The sequence below is a fragment of the Panthera onca genome, chromosome Y (assembly GCF_046562875.1).
Source record: "Panthera onca isolate mPanOnc1 chromosome Y, mPanOnc1 haplotype 2, whole genome shotgun sequence".
Classification (NCBI taxonomy): Eukaryota; Metazoa; Chordata; class Mammalia; order Carnivora; family Felidae; genus Panthera; species Panthera onca.
This window is the reverse complement of record NC_138358.1, coordinates 30,444,389-30,461,953: the sequence shown is the minus strand read 5'-3', so window position 1 is coordinate 30,461,953 and position 17,565 is coordinate 30,444,389. Positions and strand designations below refer to the sequence as shown.

General features: G+C 69.0%; 1 protein-coding gene across 2 annotated transcripts in view; it reads right to left on the bottom strand.

The window, feature by feature from the left end:
• Positions 1 to 192: 192 nt before the first annotated feature.
• The window catches only part of LOC145714971 (cohesin subunit SA-2-like), a 60,752-nt gene continuing 43,379 nt past the window's right edge, over positions 193 to 17,565 (bottom strand). For both annotated transcript variants that reach the window (XM_081794542.1, XM_081794543.1), the window contains 11 exons: positions 14,206 to 14,309; positions 12,079 to 12,171; positions 11,894 to 11,983; positions 9,635 to 9,841; positions 8,471 to 8,547; positions 7,963 to 8,050; positions 7,618 to 7,698; positions 6,109 to 6,201; positions 4,784 to 4,943; positions 3,240 to 3,388; positions 193 to 2,395 (listed from right to left, as the gene is read on the bottom strand). In XM_081794542.1, the coding sequence (XP_081650668.1) occupies positions 2,129 to 2,395; positions 3,240 to 3,388; positions 4,784 to 4,943; positions 6,109 to 6,201; positions 7,618 to 7,698; positions 7,963 to 8,050; positions 8,471 to 8,547; positions 9,635 to 9,841; positions 11,894 to 11,983; positions 12,079 to 12,171; positions 14,206 to 14,309 (1,409 nt within the window). In that variant the 3' untranslated portion in view covers positions 193 to 2,128. The remainder of the gene's footprint in view (positions 2,396 to 3,239; positions 3,389 to 4,783; positions 4,944 to 6,108; positions 6,202 to 7,617; positions 7,699 to 7,962; positions 8,051 to 8,470; positions 8,548 to 9,634; positions 9,842 to 11,893; positions 11,984 to 12,078; positions 12,172 to 14,205; positions 14,310 to 17,565) is intronic.

The window sequence follows — 17,565 nt, the reverse complement described above, 5'->3', positions numbered from 1 at the left end:
TGAGTAGGGGGGGTGGGGGGAGGCAGCCTGAATCCCAGGTCTGGGGGCCCGTGTGCCTGAGTAGAGGGGTCGAGGGGGCAGGCTGTGTCTGAGATCTGGGGACCAGTGTGCCTGAGTGGGGGGGGCAGCCTGTGTCCCAGGGTCTGGGGGGGGCCGTGTGCCTGAGTGGGGGGGGGGGGGGGCAGCCTGTGTCCCAGGGTCTGGGGGGGCCGTGTGCCTGAGTAGGGGGCAAACACTGCATCCACAGTGTTGGGGGAGCCCCGTGTCCAGAGTCTGGATCCTGTCGTCTGCGGGGTCTGAGTTTTATGAAGGTCAGGCGGCCACGCCCTTGCCAGCACCTTCCGGGTGCAGCAGGCGGCGGGCCAGGGCGGCCCGCCCTGCACAGAGACTGTCGAGGCTGGAGAACCGAGGGGTGCAGGACAGGTCTGTGAACCAGGCATCTCTGTCGGAGGGTCAGCCCTGCCAGCAGAGGGGCCGGGACCCTTGAGACCTGACTGGGCCCTCCCCACGCCCCCCCCCACCCTAGTGCCTCAGGGAGGCCCCCTGTCTGGCACAAGCAGCCAACACAAGACACGTGGCCAGCACCCCCGCCCCCCGGGGTCGGAGGCTCAAGAGATCCAGAGAGGCGTCTCTTGGACCTGCAGCCCCCGGCCAGAGCTGAGCCAGTGCCCGTGACGACCGGGTCCCGGACGACAGTGCCGCTCGCCGATGACCTCTTCCGCAGAGGACAGGGGCGGGGGCTCCTGCGGGGAGCCACGCCGAGGCCAGGGTGCCGGGGGAGCACCCGCGACCGCCCACACGGGGATCCGGGGTTCCCCGCACCTTCCGGCGGTCACCCCAGTCCGCAACGTCACATCTGCTCAGCAGCAGCTCCCCGGGCCTGCCCCAGAGGCGGACTCAACAGAAAACCAGGAGCCAGAAAGATGCTCCCAGTCCGAGAAAGCACACGCAGAGCGGGCCCTGACGTGGCGGGGACGTGCCCGCCGACGTTCCACGCGTGCCCTGGGGCATCTGTGGGTCATCCGAACAGGTCACGTGCAGACCCGTCCCACAACGGGAGGAACAAGGCCGCTTCCCGAGGAAGAACCAACGGCAGGAAAGCATCAGAGGTAAAGGGAGGCCTCGGGGCGAGCGTCCAGAAGGTGCTCGCGCTCCAGAACCCAGAAACAGAGGCCACGTGCCGGAAAACCACCGCGCAGGCTGTCCGCCAGAGACCCTGCCGGCCTGTAAGTCAACACTGGCTCTGCCACACCCTCCCGTCCTTGCCCGTCGTGACACGAGAGGCAGACCCACCCGTGTGAAAAGCAGAACAGAGCACGGAACAAGCCACGCTTCACGGCCACAGGTGCCACGTATGTGGGTAAGCCGACCACCACGGGATGGAAGAATAGATGCGGACGCCCTCTCACGCCGTGTCATGACAGAGGGACGCCCATCCTGAGGTTCAGTGGACCGAGCTGGGGTGACGCCCACCCGGAGGGTCAGGGACACCCCGCCCCCAGTTCACTGTGCGAGGACACACGTGGAACCCGCCGGGGACAATCCAGCCCAACACTGGGGCACGGCGGCCCCCTGACCCCCACGACGCGGGGACGCCCCTCTGTCTAGGAAGCCGTGGGCACACGCGTCCACCTGCCACGTGTCCCCGCAACACCCCGTGACCGCATCCTCCTTTGTCCCCCCGTCCTTGAACAGAGAGGAACGCGACACAAAGGTCCCACGACCCTGAGGTGGGGCCGGCCGCGGAAGCCAACTGCGGGGGACTGAATCAGTCCCCCGAATCCACGTGCGCAAGCCTGACCGCCGAGGGGGCCGTGGCAGCTGGCGGGGAGCAGATCAGGTCAGGAGGGCGGGGCCCACGCCGTGCGTTAGTGCTCGCGAAGGTGTCCCTAGAGCCTCCTGCCCTCCGCCCACAGCCACGTGGGGACACGGCAGAGGGGACCGTGTGTGGCCCTCCAGAGGCCTCCCCAGAACCTGACCCCGGCGCCCCCTCCCGCTGGCACCCTGGTCTCAGGCCGCAGCCTCCACAACCAGGAGGGAGAAGGGTCTGACGTTTCAGCCGCCCTGTCTGTCCGTGGGGCGTGGGACGACCCAGCCGCCAGCACGTGCCGTCCCCTCCAGCAGCTGCTCACAGGCCACTGACGCGGGGGCGGGACTCCCGAGGAGAGGGCAGCGGTGCCCACGGCCGGTGCGTCCCCGAGGGCGCCCGCCCCTCCAGGCCCCGGCGACCGTGCCTGGTGTCGTGGGGAGCAGCCACAGAGCGCCGCCCGACCCTCCGGAACAGACCGCTCACCTGCTGCAGGCACAGGAGCAGGGACAGCGCGTTGCGGAGCCTGTCATTCTGTCTCGTCCTGGTCATGGTCTCCTTGATGATGTCACCAAAGTGATGGTAATGCTGAGAGCGAACACAGGCGTGCGTCAGCACGGGGACGCGGCAAGCACAGACGCGTTACCACACCGTGTCCCCACGTCGCGAACTGTTAAGGACAGCCACGGAGCTCGAACCCCAGGACCTAGATGGACGTGGATCCCGCCGGCCACCAGGCCCCGCGTCAGGGCCAGCGGGTGGGAGCACGTCCACAGGACCCGGGAAGCCGAAGCCATCAGGCAGCAAGGTCCTGGGGCCAGCTGCACTCCCAGGACCGGCTGGGCCCCTCCCACGGGGACGCTTCCTCCGTGGGGAGGGCAGGGCCACCGGGCATGGAGGGCCGGGAGCAAGGGAGCGAGGCCTCTCAGAGCCACCGTGACGTGCCCCTGCCACGACTGCACCAGCCCGCAGACGCACGGCCCCGGGGCCCTGCCGTCACAAGATCGGCCGCACGCAGTCTCGGTAGTGACGAAAGCACGAAACTGAGGGAACGGCTTTAAAAGACAGCACGTGAGGTCCTGAGCGAAGAAACCCGCTAGACGCCAGGTGCGGGGAGAGACGACGGTGCCACAAAAACGCACACGTGACGCTGACGGGGACGCGGTCCCCACGCGCGCTGCGCCGGGCTCGTCCGCAGGAAGTGGTGGGGGCCACGAGAACCCAGGAAGACCGGGCAGCGGCCACCCGTGCTCTCCGTCCGTCCGACTCTGTGTGTCGCGCAGGACAGCAGTGGGCGGGGCAGGGGAGCCGGGCGGGGGCTGGGGGGGGGGGGGGGGGGCAGGGGAGCCGGGCGGGGGCTGGGGGGGGGGGGGGGCAGGGGAGCCGGGCGGGGGCTGGGGGGGGGGGGGGGGCAGGAGGGCCGCGCGGGCACCTTCAGGTAGAACTGGTAGATTTCGGCGGCCGCGCTCAAATCCAGCACGTTGTAGACCACAAGCTTGCAGAACACGGCCAGCATGTTCCTCCGGTGGAACAGCTCGTGGAGCTCGTCCGCGTCGTCCTCCTTGTAGATTCTGCTGGGGCCTGGGGAGACAGCACGCGCCGGCCACGTCGTCCCGCGGCCCCCTCGTGGCTCAGCCGTGGGACGGCCGCGTGGCAGGCGAGCAGGGCGCGGCCGGGCACGGCGGGAAGTCCGATCCAGAGGTGCTCGCGGTCCGGGCATCGTTCCGGGGGCCGGTCGCGGGTCAGACCCGCCACCGGACGCCGTGGCCCCAACGGCACAGAGCCCGCGAGCGCCACGGGGTGCCTGCGTCTCCCGGTCCTGACCGCCTGCTCAGCGCTCCCCCGACCCTTCCGCGACCGCGTGAGCACGGGAGACAGACACGTGCGGAGTGCAGCTCATCATCCCGGGTGCGGAGCACCCCACGGTGCCCCGCTGCGCCCCACCCCCACCTACCCTTATACCCCGGGGTTACCCCCCCATCCCCCCCGACCCCCCACCTACCCTTCCGCCCCGGGGTTACCCCCCCGTCCCCCCACCGCGGCCCCCACCTCCCCTTCCGCCCCGGGTTACCCCCCCGTCCCCCCACCGCGGCCCCCACCTCCCCTTCCACCCCGGGGTTACTCCCCCGTCCCCCCACCGCGGCCCCCACCTACCCTTCCGCCCCGGGTTACCCCCCCCCGTCCCCCCACCGCGGCCCCACCTCCCCTTCCACCCCAAGGTTACTCCCCCGTCACCCCACCGCGGCCCCCACCTACCCTTCCACCCCGGGGTTACCCCCCCACTCTGTCCCCCCACCGCGGCCCCCACCTACCCTTCCACCCCAAGGTTACCCCCCTGCCCCCCCACCGCGGCCCCCACCTGCCCTTCCACCCCAAGGTTACCCCCCCGCCCCCCCACCGCGGCCCCCACCTACCCTTCCTCCCCAGGGTTACCCTCCGATCCCCCCACCGCAGCCCCCACCTACCCCTCCACCCCAAGGTTACCCCCCCGTCCCCCCACCGCGGCCCCCACCTACCCTTCCACCCCAAGGTTACCCCCCCGCCCCCCCACCGCGGCCCCCACCTACCCTTCCTCCCCAGGGTTACCCTCCGATCCCCCCACCGCAGCCCCCACCTACCCCTCCACCCCAAGGTTACCCCCCCGCCCCCCCACCGCGGCCCCCACCTACCCTTCCTCCCCAGGGTTACCCTCCGATCCCCCCACCGCAGCCCCCACCTACCCCTCCACCCCAAGGTTACCCCCCCGTCCCCCCACCGCGGCCCCCACCTACCCCTCCACCCCAAGGTTACTCCCCCGTCACCCCACCGCGGCCCCCACCTACCCTTCCGCCCCGGGGTTACTCCCCTGTCCCCCCACCACAGCCCCCACCTACCCTTCCACCCCGGGGTTACCCCCCCACTCTGTCCCCCCACCGCGGCCCCCACCTAGCCTTCTTCCCTGGGGTTACCCCCCCACGGCCCCTGGGGGGGGCATACCTTCAGCCCCCGACTCCTCCAGAAACACGTGCTCCCTGACGAAGCTCAGCAGTCTGCCCTGCAGGATGTGGTCGGGCACAAAGAAGAGCAGCCCCAGGCCGGTGTCCTCGGGCCCCTGGTGGCTCAGGATGAGCAGCAGGTCGCACAGCAGGATGAAGGCCTGAGGGGGTGAGGGGGGACGGAGCAGCCACAGGGACGTCATGCCCTGCCTGCCCCCGGCTGCCCCCCAACAGGCTCCCAGGGGTGGGCGACCCAGGGCTGGGCGGGAGCCAGAGTGCGGGGAGGGGTACGGCGGCCGGCCCCTCGAAGACACCCCCCGCCTCGACCCCACCCTGCCCGTGACACAGGGTCCAACGAAACCAGCACACGGGACGCTTGGTGACGTCGAAAAGCTGCCGTCAGCCACCAGCGCCCAAGGCTGACAGAGTGACGCGTCACACGCAGGCGGGAAAGACAGCCTACGGTAACAGACAGCCACAGACACCGCAGACCGGAAACGCAAATACACAACCGTGTGTGACCATCCCAGACACGACACGCACACGAGAAAGAAACCTAGGACACCCGTGTGACAAACACAACATACGCACCGGACACGACACGCACGTGACACAATGCAAAACACACAACACACACACACACGAGAGACGCACCACGTGCAGGTGACAGAAGCGCCCGAACGCACAACACGCAGGCAACGACTCACACGGTGAGCGGAAACGTCTGCCACATGCAGGCTCGCGACCAAAACCCGCAGTGACCAGGGGGCGCGGACGCACAGTGTGACGGGGAGGGGGTCACGAAGGACGGAGCTCGGAGCCCGGAAAAGACACTCGGGCCCTGCTCCTCGGCCAGCGGTCGGCCGCGACACGTGGTATCTGAGACCGCGACGGGGTCGCTCTCACATGCGCACGTTCGCACGCGCCCCAAAGGAAGCAGCAGGTCACGAGCACACACGACACGCCAAGCGCAGTGGCTTGTCCCGCGTCACGAAGCCGTTAGAACCGCCTCCCCGCAGACGTGACATCGCCCTAAAGACTCTCCGCGTGCGGAAGCTGCCGACGCTCGGCGTCCAGGGCCCCACGCCAAACGTGTGTACTGCACGTAACCGGGGGGCGCGCGCACGGGCTGATGCGAACGGGACGTTCACGCGCGTTCGTGCGCGTAAGCGGACGCGTCACCTTGCGAGACGCGCGGTACGACGTGGAAACACCGTCACCGAAAACACGAACGGGCCCCGATCCGCACGGGCCTCTCTACCGCCCCTCCCCTTGCTCGGCCGCCCCGGGACCCCCGCCCCGTGAGCGTCCCGGGGACGCACCCACCTTCTCACTCAGCACCTTGCTCTGGTGGCTCAGGTACACGCGGCAGGCCACGCAGAACTTCATCAGCCGCCTGCGCAAGTCCAGGAGCGCGTCCTGCCAGACAGCGACAGGGCAGGGGCCGCCCGTCAGGGCAGCCGGCCCTCCAGCCACAGCCTGACGCAGACGAACTGCCTTCGTCACCCCCACGTCCCCCCCCAGCCCCCTCCCCCGTCTTTACCCCCGTCCCCCCCCCCCAACCCTCTCCCCCTCCCCCACCTGACACAGCCAGGCACCTGCCCCGCCCACGGGAGCCGGCCCTCCAGCCACAGCCTGACGCAGACGACCTGCCTTCGTCAACCCCACGTCCCCCCAGCCCCCTCCCCCGTCTTTACCCCCATGTCCCCCCACCCCCCCCCGCAACCCCCTCCCCCTTTCCCACTTCGCACTGTCCCCTTCCCGCACTATCTCCCTCCCCCACTATCTCCCTCCCCCACCCCCCTTCTTGTCCCACTGTCTACCTCCGCCAGCCCCCGTGTCCCCCTCCCCTACCTCCCTCTGTCCCCCACACCCCTCCCCACCTGCCATCCTCCCACATGCTCCTCCTCCCCCCCCCCCCCACCCCGTCTGTCCTTCCTCATGAGGAATTAGGGCTGAACGTTTCCAGGCAGCCATAAATACGGCCCCAAAGCACGGCTGACTTCAAGCTACCCTTGGTTTGGCCAGCAACCAAGGTCAAGGGTCCCACCCAGCAAACACGGGGCAGGTAGGTGCTCAGACAGGATCTAAACCCAGCTCCCTGTGGCAGGCGGACAGGTCGGAGGGCCGTGTCGGCGGGGCCCAAGGTCAGCTCTTGGCTCAGATCCCAGGAGCCCAGGCCTGACCCCAGGGTGACACACGCGAGGCAGTGGTGGGGGCGGATGCCTGTCCAAGCGGTGACCCTGTCCCCTGTCCCCAGCCTGCCGCATCCGTCACAGACAACTGGAATCCACATACTTGCACCTGCCCCCCCGCCACCGCCCCTCACCTGCCCCCCCCACCGCCCTGCACCTGCCCCGCCACCACCCCTCACCTGCCTACACCTGCGCCTACTCCCCCACCGCCCCTCACCTGCCCCCCCCACGGCCCTGCACCTGCCCCGCCACCACCCCTCACCTGCCTACACCTGCGCCTACTCCCCCACAGCCCCTCACCTGCCCCCCCTACCGCCCTGCACCTGCCCCGCCACCACCCCTCACGTGCCTACACCTGCGCCTACTCCCCCACCGCCCCTCACCTGCCCCCCCCACCGCCCTGCAACTGCCCCGCCACCACCCCTCACGTGCCTACACCTGCGCCTACTCCCCCACCGCCCCTCACCTGCCCCCCCTACCGCCCTGCACCTGCCCCGCCACCACCCCTCACCTGCCTACACCTGCCCCTCTTGGCCCCTCACCCACACCCGACCCCTCCCAGCCCCTCGCCTGCCCGTACCTGCCCCTCCCAGCCCCTCGCCTGCCCGTACCTGCACCTGCTGCCCAGCCCCTCACCCACCTGAGGCGGCAGCCGGTCCGTGGCTGCAACAATCTGCCACAGGAGCGCATAGTAGGTGCACTGCAGTGCACAGTGGATGACCTACGGGACACAAGGCCTGTCGTGCAGTTGGGGACGCGGACGGGACACCCGCCTGCGGACGCTCCCCTGCACAAGACCCCGAGCCCTCACCGGGACCTGCTTCCCGCCAGACCTCCCCCCCCCCCCCCAGGACCCCACCGGGACCCTCCTCCCCAGGACCCGTCCTTCTCCCCCAGGACCTCCCGCCTCCCTGCACCTCAGGACCCACTCTCGCCCCGGCACCCTCCTCCCACCGGCGCCCTCCCCTGACCCCGCGGCCCTCACCTCGGTGGGCATGCTGCCCTGGTGCCTGCGCAGGGTCAGCAGACTGTCCATCTTCTCGTACAGGTTCCAGCTGCTCAGGTCGTGCGTGCTGACCGGAAACGGGGGTCTCAGGGCCCACCTCGGCCCGGGACCCCAGCGTCCCCGAGGTGAGCCGCCCACGCCCGGTCAGCAGCCCCCGGAGCCACAGGACCACCTCCCGGCAGACGGAGGGGCACCCGCCCCACACGGCCGAGGCGGCCCCTCCGGGACACCGCGGTGCGGGCGTGGCCCAGGCGGTCCCAGCTCCTGCACACGCGGCTCAGGGCCCCAGACGGGCAGGACGGGCTCCCGGGGAACCCGCAGCCACCCGGCCCACCCCGGGGACGCCCCTCAGGCTCTGAACGCCCCTCGCCTCACCCGGGACACAGGAACGCGGCTCAGAGGGAGACAGTGGGCACGTTGCTGGGGGGGGGGGGGGGGGGGTCACGTGTGCCCCCGCCGAGGGAGCCGGCCGTGTCACCCCACTCACCTGTAGAAGGCCACCAGTCTCCGCAGCGTCGAGCAGATGCGACCCATCTCGTGGTGTCCCAGGAACTGGCCTTGTTTCTACACAGCAGGGAGAGGGCAAGGGGGTGGCCGCCTGACACGCGTGTCCCGGGCGGGGCTCCCGGGGCCCTGGGCCCTGGCTTCGAGCCGGCCCTCCATCCTAGGAGCCTCCTCTCTTGCTACTTCCCGGAAGGCGGCTCTTTCAGCTCTCCGGTCGGGACGTGGTACCCCAGGCCACTCTGCCTCCAGCCTCGCAGAAAAGGGGGGGGGGAGGGTGGGACAGTCCCCAAAGCCGCGCGCGCGGACGACGAGAAGAACGGAAACGACCCGAGATCCGCCGTCTCCCAGCACTTCAGGCGCGGCCCCGTGAGGAACCCGCTACAGGAACTAGATTTCCCACTTTGCAGCGGGCAGAACACACAGGGGAGCGTGTCGCGGACCCCCAGCGCCCCCCCCACACCCCCCCCCCGCCCAAATTCATGGCAGGCCCTCGGCTGGGGGCCGCAAGAGGAACCGGGAGCCCCGCCTGTGGCGACGGGTCCTCAGAAGGACAGTGCCTAAAGCGGGGCTGGACGCCTGGTCCACAGGTCACGTGGCCCTCGGCCCGTCGGTGCCAATAAAGTTTTATCGGCACACGGCCCAGTCACGTGATACGCGTGTGCTCTCGGACTACCCTGGGAACACGATGACCCCCCCCCAAAAGTGCTCGTGACGTGGCGCTTTACAGAAACCCTCTGCCCGAGCCTACGCGAGCCACGGCCTCGGTCAGACTGGGCCCTCTGTGGGCTCACGGGGCTCCCCTGGGGGAAAGCGAGGCCCATGTGTGGACCCCCCCCCCATCTCCCCCCACTCCCAGGGGACAGAAGCCCCCACCGGAGGTGCGGGGTGAACGGCAGGGGCGCAGAGAACCCACCCTGCGTCCCCAGAGAGCAAGAGCCGGTCCCCGGGTTCGCTGAGCCCACCCCCAACAGGCGCCCGACGACGAAACGCCGAGGGCTGCGGCCGAGCGTCCTCGGCCGGCGCGGGGCCCGCCTCGGTGGAGGTCTCCCCACCCCGCACGACACGCCGCACGCCCACGCCCGCCCGCGACACCTCCGCGTCTCCACCCCCGCCCCCGCGTCCCACGCCCCGCCCCCACGGCCGGCACCTCGTGCTGGAGGAACACGTCGAGCAGCGGCGTCAGCGCGTCCACCAGCATGTCCACCAGCCGGCTGCAGGCGGGGGCGGCCTGGCAGTGGGCGGTGCCCCCCTCGCAGCAGTAGGCGCCGTAGGCGCGGGCACAGGCCTCCAGCACCGCCACGTCCGAGTGCCGCTGCACGAGGCAGTCCAGCTCCAGCAGGGCCGAGTCCAGGTACTGTGGGAGGCGGGGTGGGGGGCAGACGACCGCTCAGGGACCGTGGCACGGGGCCGACGGGAGAGGTGGGGGGGGGGGGCGCGTTGGGGGTCGTGGCACCGAGGGAAGGGTCGGGAGGTCGTGGGGTCATGGCAGTGAGGGGAAAGGCCGGGGAGGTCATGGGGTTGAGGGGGGGAAAGATCCGGGGTAAGGGGGTCATGGCACCGAGGGGAAGGGTCGGGAGGTCGTGGGGTCATGGCAGTGAGGGGAAAGGCCGGGGAGGTCATGGGGTTGAGGGGGGGAAAGATCCGGGGTAAGGGGGTCATGGCACCGAGGGGAAGGGTCGGGAGGTCGTGGGGTCATGGCAGTGAGGGGAAAGGCCGGGGAGGTCATGGGGTTGAGGGGGGGAAAGATCCGGGGTAAGGGGGTCATGGCACCGAGGGAAGGGTCGGGAGGTCGTGGGGTCATGGCAGTGAGGGGAAAGGCCGGGGAGGTCATGGGGTTGAGGGGGGGAAAGATCCGGGGTAAGGGGGTCATGGCACCGAGGGGAAGGGTCGGGAGGTCGTGGGGTCATGGCAGTGAGGGGAAGGTCGGGGGTCATGGCACTGAGGGGGAGAGGTTGGGGAGGTCATGAGGTTGAGGGGGGAAAGATCCGGGGTCAAGGAGTCATGGCACTGACAGGAAAGGCCAGGTGTCAGGGGTTATGGCACTGAGGGGGAAAGGTCGGGGAGGTCATGGGGTTGAAGGGGGAAAGATCCGGGGTCAGGGGGTCATGGCCCCAAGGGGAAGGGTCGGGAGGTCGTGGGGTCATGACAGTGAGGGGAAAGGTCGGGGGTCATGGCACCGAGGGAGAGAGGTCGGGAGGTCGTGGGGTCATGGCACCAAGGGGGACAGGTCCGGGAGGTCATGAGATGGAGGGGGGAAGATCCAGGGTCATGGGGTCATGGCGTTGATGGGAAAGGTTGGGGGTCACAGGTCATGGCATTGATGGGAAAAGTCAGGGGTCAGGGGTCATGACAGAGAGGGAGGGGGGAAGGTCGAGAGGTCATGGGGTTGAGGGGGAAAGGTCAAGACATCATAGGGTGGAGGGGGAAAGATCCAGGGTCAGGGGGTCATGGCACTGACCAGGAAAGGCCAGGGGTCAGGGCACTGAGGGGAAAGGTCGGGGAGATCATGGGGGTGAAGGGGGAAAGATCCGGGGTCATGGGGTCATGGCCCCAAGGGGAAAGGTCGGGGAGGTCACAGAGTCAAGCAGGAAACTGCCGGGGAAAGGTCAGGCTATTGAGGGGGAAAGCCTGGGGATGCCTGGGTCAAGGGGAAAGGTCCTAGTTCAGAGAGTTGAGGGATAAAGGGTCAGGGAGAAGGTCAGAGGTTGCGGGAGGAGGTCAGGAGCCAGAAGAAAGGGCCAGGTGGGGTCATGAGGGGGACATGGGGCCAAGAGGAAGAGGTCACGGGAACTGTGAGTCTGTGTGGACCCTCCCACCACTATGGGTGACGGCTGCCACCTGCGGTGGGGACAGCGTGGGCAGAATGTTCCAGTAGCCGCCTGGGCCCCCAGCGTCCCCCTCAGATCCCACCTCTCCTGCCCCCCGCCCCGACCGTACCCACACGCAGGGCACAGCCCACAAGCTCCCGGGGCTTTACCAGTTTCTGTGCCCACGGGCACCCTGAGGACCAGACCCCAGGGCGCCACCCAGAACCAGGCATCTGACCTTCTCGCCATGAAAAGTCGAGACAGCGGTCGGTGCCTCTGTCTTCACAGCCCTGCCGGTCCTGCCCTGTCATCGGGCCCCACCACCCACCTCGAGCTGCAGGGAGGCATTGACCAGGTGACCCAGACACCCCCAGACGGGGCCCGGGCCACCGCCCTGGACAGGGGGACGCTCCACCAGCACAGACCAGCACGAAAGAGCAGCCTCGGAGGCGTGACGCCCCAGGCCTCGGGAGGGTGGCGGGACACAGGGGCAGACGATGATGTGGCGGCCGCCGTGCCCCACGCCTGCAGCCCGGGGAGGGGGACCGCGGCCCCCACGGGCAGAACGCAGGGGGGAGGGGCGGAGTCCCGTGACTCACCGAGCCCAGGCCGTCCTTGTCATACACGTCCAGGTTGCAGTACTGTGGGATCTGCAGGAGGGGCGTCACCTTCTCCTTGTCCGCGGCGAACTGCGCACAGAGCAGGCGTGAACGGGCCTTCCTGGCCTCCCCGCGGCCCCGCCGCCTCCCCGCCTCCCCGCCCCCTGACCTTCCCCGCCCCGCACCTTGGACAGCAGCTGGGGCAGCACCTTCACAAAGTGTCGGCTCATGCTGGCACGCTCACGCCAGCGGCGGGTCCCGTCCACCTCCCTGGCGGCCTGTGGGCAGAGCGAGCGTGGCCTGAGCCCACGGCCGACCCGTGCGAGTCTCGCGGTGGCCCTGGGACCGGCCGACACGGGCCCAGATCACACCCAGGCAGCGCTGCCCCCACATCACAGGTGTAGCTCCAGAGTGCTACTCCGGGGGTTTGTTCCAGAAACGCTAGTTCACGTGCGTGGAAACCGTCAAGAAACACTGAGTCGTCTCCCCCAAGTTCATGCCTTACGGCTCACCCTCGTCTGGTAGGACTGGGGTGTCGTTAAAAAGAGACATCAGAGGACAGAGCCAGACACGTGCACAGGGGAGGACGTGACAGCCACATGAAAATAGAAGCAAGGACAGCAGGGACGTGGCCAAAAGCCCAGGGATGCCTGCAGCCCCACAAGCTGGAAGAGGCAGGAAGGACCCTCCCCTGGAGCCTCTGGAGGGAGCACAGCCCTGCCTGGATCTCCGTGGCCCTTCCCTGGCTGGGTGTCAGGGGTCCTGTCCTACCTGGAACTCAGTGGCCCTGCCCCTCCTGGATCTCGCTGGCCCTGCCCTGCCTGGATCTCAGGGGTCCTGCCCCTCCTGGTTCTCAGCGGCCCTTCCCTGCCTGGATCTCAGTGGTCCTGTCCTGCCTGGATCTCAGCGGCCCTGCCCCTCCTGGATCTCAGGGGTCCCGCCCTGCCTGGATCTCAGTGGCCCTGCCCTGCCTGGATCAGTGGTCCTGCCCCTCGTGGATCTCAATGGTCCTGCCCCTCCTCAATCTCAGCAGCCCTGCCATGCCCGGATCTCAGCGGTCGTGTCCTCGTGGATCCCAGTGGCCCTGCCCTGCCTGGATCTCAGTGGCCCTGCCCTGTCTGGATCTCAGCGGCCCTGCCCCCCCTGGATCTCAGTGGCCCTTCCCTGCCTGGATCTCAGGGGTCCTGCCCCTCGTGGATCCCAGTGGCCCTGCCCTGCCTGGATCTCAGCAGCCCTGCCCCTCCTGGATCTCAGTGGTCCTGCCTCTCCTGCATCTCAGGGATCCTGCCCCGCTTGGATCTCAGTAGTCCCGCCCCTCATGGATGTCAATGGCCCTGCCCCACCTGGATCTCAGGGGTCCTGCCCCTCCTGGATCTCAGCGGCCCTGTCCTGCCTGGATCTCAGTGGTCCTGCCCCTCGTGGATCCCAGTGGCCCTGCCCTGCCTGGATCTCAGCAGCCCTGCCCCTCCTGGATCTCAGTGGTCCTGCCTCTCCTGCATCTCAGGGATCCTGCCCCGCTTGGATCTCAGTAGTCCCGCCCCTCATGGATGTCAGTGGCCCTGCCCCACCTGGATCTCAGCAGCCCTGCCCACCCTGGATCTCAGTGGTCCTGCCCTTCCTCAATCTCAGCGGCCCTGTCCTCATGGATCCCAGTGGCCCTGCCCTGCCTGAATCTCAGGGGCCCTGCCCTGCCTGGATCTCAGGGATCCTGCCCCAGCTGGATCTCAGAGGCCTTGCCCTGCCTGGATCTCAGGGGTCCTGCCCTGCCTGGATCTGGCCAGCCCTGCCCTGCCTGGATGTCAGACTCCTCTTCTCCAGAGCCGGGGCAGGACGCCCAACCCCCGTGGTCCTAGGTCCACTTGGGTGTGATCTTCTGTCCCAGCAGCACCAGAGACCCACACAGAGACGATTCGGGGGCTGGCTGACACACTGCCGTGTCCGGTGTGAACCAGGTGGGGGGACTGTGGGGTGCCCCCCCGGGGAGGCGGACGGCTCACACGGGAACAGCTGGCAGAGGGCTGGTAGCGGCAGGAGGGGCGGGCAGGAGCTGGGAGGCACAGTCAGCGAGACCTACCTGGGTGGCCGGGAGCCCCGCCCGCAGAGCCAGCGGCCCAGTGAGCAGCTAGCGCGCCAAGCACAAGGCAGCAAGCGATCGCACGGCCGCGCGGGTGGGGGTGGGGGAGCCCCGCGAGCCCGAGGCCGCAGCGGGCACCCCCAGAGCCCCGGCACTGACAGCAAGGGCGCAGCAGCCACAGCCAGCGGTCAGCACAGGGGACGAAGCGCATCCGGGCGGGGGCGGGGGTGGCACTGACTCTCTTGCCCAGTTCGCGGCCAGCAGGGGGGTGGCCCTCTGCGGCCTGTCGCACGGCGGCCACGAGGATCTCGATGAGGACTCTCTCCTGCTGGCTCGTCAGCGCTGCAAGGAGACGGGGTCCGGTCAGCGCCCTCCGAGCCTCACGGGGACACACGGCGCTCTGGCCGCCGCAGGGCTCTGAGGGGCCTCGGGGAGCCGGGTGCGGGGCGAGCGTGGTGGGGCCCCCGGGCACGGCCACAGGCCGACGGCTCGTGGGCTCAGTGACACACAGACCAGAGCCCCCGGGGCCAGCCCTCCGCTCAAACCGCACGCAAAGGGACCCCCTGTCACCCGTTCAGGTCAACGTGGGACCTGGAGCTGGCCCGGGCTGGGACAGACGCACACGTCCTCAGGGCAGCACCCGACGGGACCGCAGACCGGGGTTCACCTGGCTTTGCCCCAAAATGCTAGGACGCGGGTCTGAAACCATCCAGCTGACCACACGTCTGCTCACGGAGCGTTCTGCACTGGCTTTCGCTCCAAAGTCACACCCACGCGGAACCTCACAAAGGGACCTTGTGGGAAAATCGAATCTTTGCACATGTGATTAAGTGAAAGACCCAAGATGAGGTCAGCCTGGATGAGGGTGGCCCTAACCCCAGGGACAAATGTCCTTATAAGAGACAGAAAACGACACAGACACAGAAGAAGCCCTGTGGAGCGGCGGGGACAGACGGGGGGGACGCAGCCATAATCCCAGGGACACCTGGAGCCCCAGAAGCTGGAAGAGGCAGGGAAGACCCTCCCCTGGAGCCTCTGGAGGGAGCATAGCCCTGCCTGGATCTCCGTGGCCCTGCCCCTCCTGGATCTCAGTGGCCCTGCCCTGCCTGGATCTCAGTGGCCCTGCCCCTCTTGGATCTCAGGGGCCCTGACCCTCCTGGATCTCAGCGGTCCTGCCCTGCCTGCATCTCAGGGGCCCTGGCCTGCCTGGATCTCAGGGGCCCTGCCCCTCCTGGATCTCAGGAGCCCTGCCCCTCCTGGATCTCAGGGGCCCTGCCCCTCCTGGATCTCAGTGGCCCTGCCCTGCCTCCATCTCAGGGGTCCTGCCCCTCCTGGATCTCAGGGGCCCTGCCCCTCCTGGATCTCAGGGGCCCTGCCCTACCTGGATCTCAGTGATCCTGCCTCTCCTGGGTCTCAGTGGCCCTGCCCTGCCTGGATCTCAGCAGCCCTGCCCTGCCTGGATCTCAGTGGCCCTGCCCTGCCTCCATCTCAGGGGTCCTGCCCCTCCTGGATCTCAGCGGCCCTTCCCTGCCTGGATCTCATTGGCCCTGCCCCTCCTGGATCTCAGTGGCCCTTCCCTGCCTGGATCTCAGTGGTCCTGCCCTGCCTGGGTCTCAGTGGTCCTGCCCCCTCTTGGATCTCAGCGGTCCTGCCCTGCCTGCATCTCAGGGGCCCTGGCCTGCCTGGATCTCAGGGGCCCTGCCCCTCCTGGATCTCAGTGGCCCTGCCCTGCCTGGATCTCAGGGGTCCTGCCTCTCCTGGATCTCAGTGGCCCTGCCCTGCCTGGATCTCAGTGGCCCTGCCCTGCCTGGATCTCAGGGGTCCTGCCCCTCCTGGGTCTCAGTGGCCCTGCCCTGCCTGGATCTCAGGGGTCACTCCCCTCCTGGGTCTCAGGGGCCCTGCCCCTCCTGGATCTCAGTGGCCCTGCCCCTCCTGGATCTCAGTGGCCCTGCCCCTCCTGGATCTCAGTGGCCCTGCCCCTCCTGGATCTCAGTGGCCCTGCCTCTCCTGGATCTCAGTGGTCCTGCACCTCCTGGATGTCAGTGGCCCTTCCCTGCCTGGATCTCAGTGGTCCTGCCCCTCCTGGGTCTCAGTGGTCCTGCCCCTCCTGGATCTCAGGGGCCCTGCCCCTCCTGGATCTCAGTGGCCCTGCCCCTCCTGGATCTCCGGGGTCCTGCCACGCCTGGATCTCTGTGGCCCTGCCCCGCCTGGATCTCCGTGGCCCTGCCCCGCCTGGATCTCCGTGGCCCTGCCTCTCCTGGATCTCCGTGGCCCTGCCCCTCCTGGATCTCAGTGGCCCTGCCCCTCCTGGATCTCAGCGGCCCTGCCCCTCCTGGGTCTCAGCGGTCCTGCCCCTCCTGGGTCTCAGCGGTCCTGCCCCTCCTGGGTCTCAGCGGTCCTGCCCCTCCTGGGTCTCAGCGGCCCTGCCCCTCGTGGATCTCAGCGGCCCTGCCCCGCCTGGATCTCAGCGGCCCTGCCCCGCCTGGATCTCAGCGGCCCTGCCCCGCCTGGATCTCCGTGGTCCTGCCTCTCCTGGATCTCAGTGGCCCTGCCCCTCCTGGATCTCAGTGGTCCTGCCCCTCCTGGATCTCCGTGGTCCTGCCCCTCCTGGATCTCCGTGGTCCTGCCCCGCCTGGATCTCCGTGGTCCTGCCTCTCCTGGATCTCCGTGGCCCTGTCCCTCCTGGATCTCCGTGGCCCTGTCCCTCCTGGGTCTCCGTGGCCCTGCCCCTCCTGGATCTCAGTGGCCCTGCCCCTCCTGGATCTCAGTGGCCCTGCCCCTCCTGGATCTCAGTGGCCCTGCCCCTCCTGGATCTCAGTGGTCCTGCCCCGCCTGGATCTCCGTGGTCCTGCCTCTCCTGGATCTCCGTGGTCCTGTCCCTCCTGGATCTCCGTGGCCCTGTCCCTCCTGGGTCTCAGTGGTCCTGCCTCTCCTGGATCTCAGGGGCCCTGCCCTGCCTGCATCTCAGGGGCCCTGTCCTGCCTGGATCTCAGGGGCCCTGCCCCGCCTGGATCTCCGTGGTCCTGCAGCTCCTGGATCTCAGTGGTCCTGCAGCTCCTGGATCTCAGTGGTCCTGCCCCTCCTGGATCTCAGTGGCCCTGCCCCTCCTGGGTCTCAGTGGTCCTGCCTCTCCTGGGTCTCAGGGGCCCTGTCCTGCCTGGATCTCAGGGGCCCTGCCCCTCCTGGATCTCAGGGGCCCTGCCCCTCCTGGATCTCAGGGGCCCTGCCCCTCCTGGATCTCAGCGGCCCTGCCCCTCCTGGATCTCAGCGGTCCTGCCCCTCCTGGATCTCAGCGGTCCTGCCCCTCCTGGGTCTCAGCGGCCCTGCCCCTCGTGGATCTCAGCGGCCCTGCCCCGCCTGGATCTCCGGGGTCCTGCCCCGCCTGGATCTCAGCGGCCCTGCCCCTCCTGGATCTCCGTGGCCCTGTCCCTCCTGGGTCTCCGTGGTCCTGCCTCTCCTGGATCTCAGGGGCCCTGCCCCGCCTGCATCTCAGGGGCCCTGCCCCTCCTGGATCTCCGTGGCCCTGTCCCTCCTGGATCTCAGGGGCCCTGCCCTGCCTGCATCTCAGGGGCCCTGTCCTGCCTGGATCTCAGGGGCC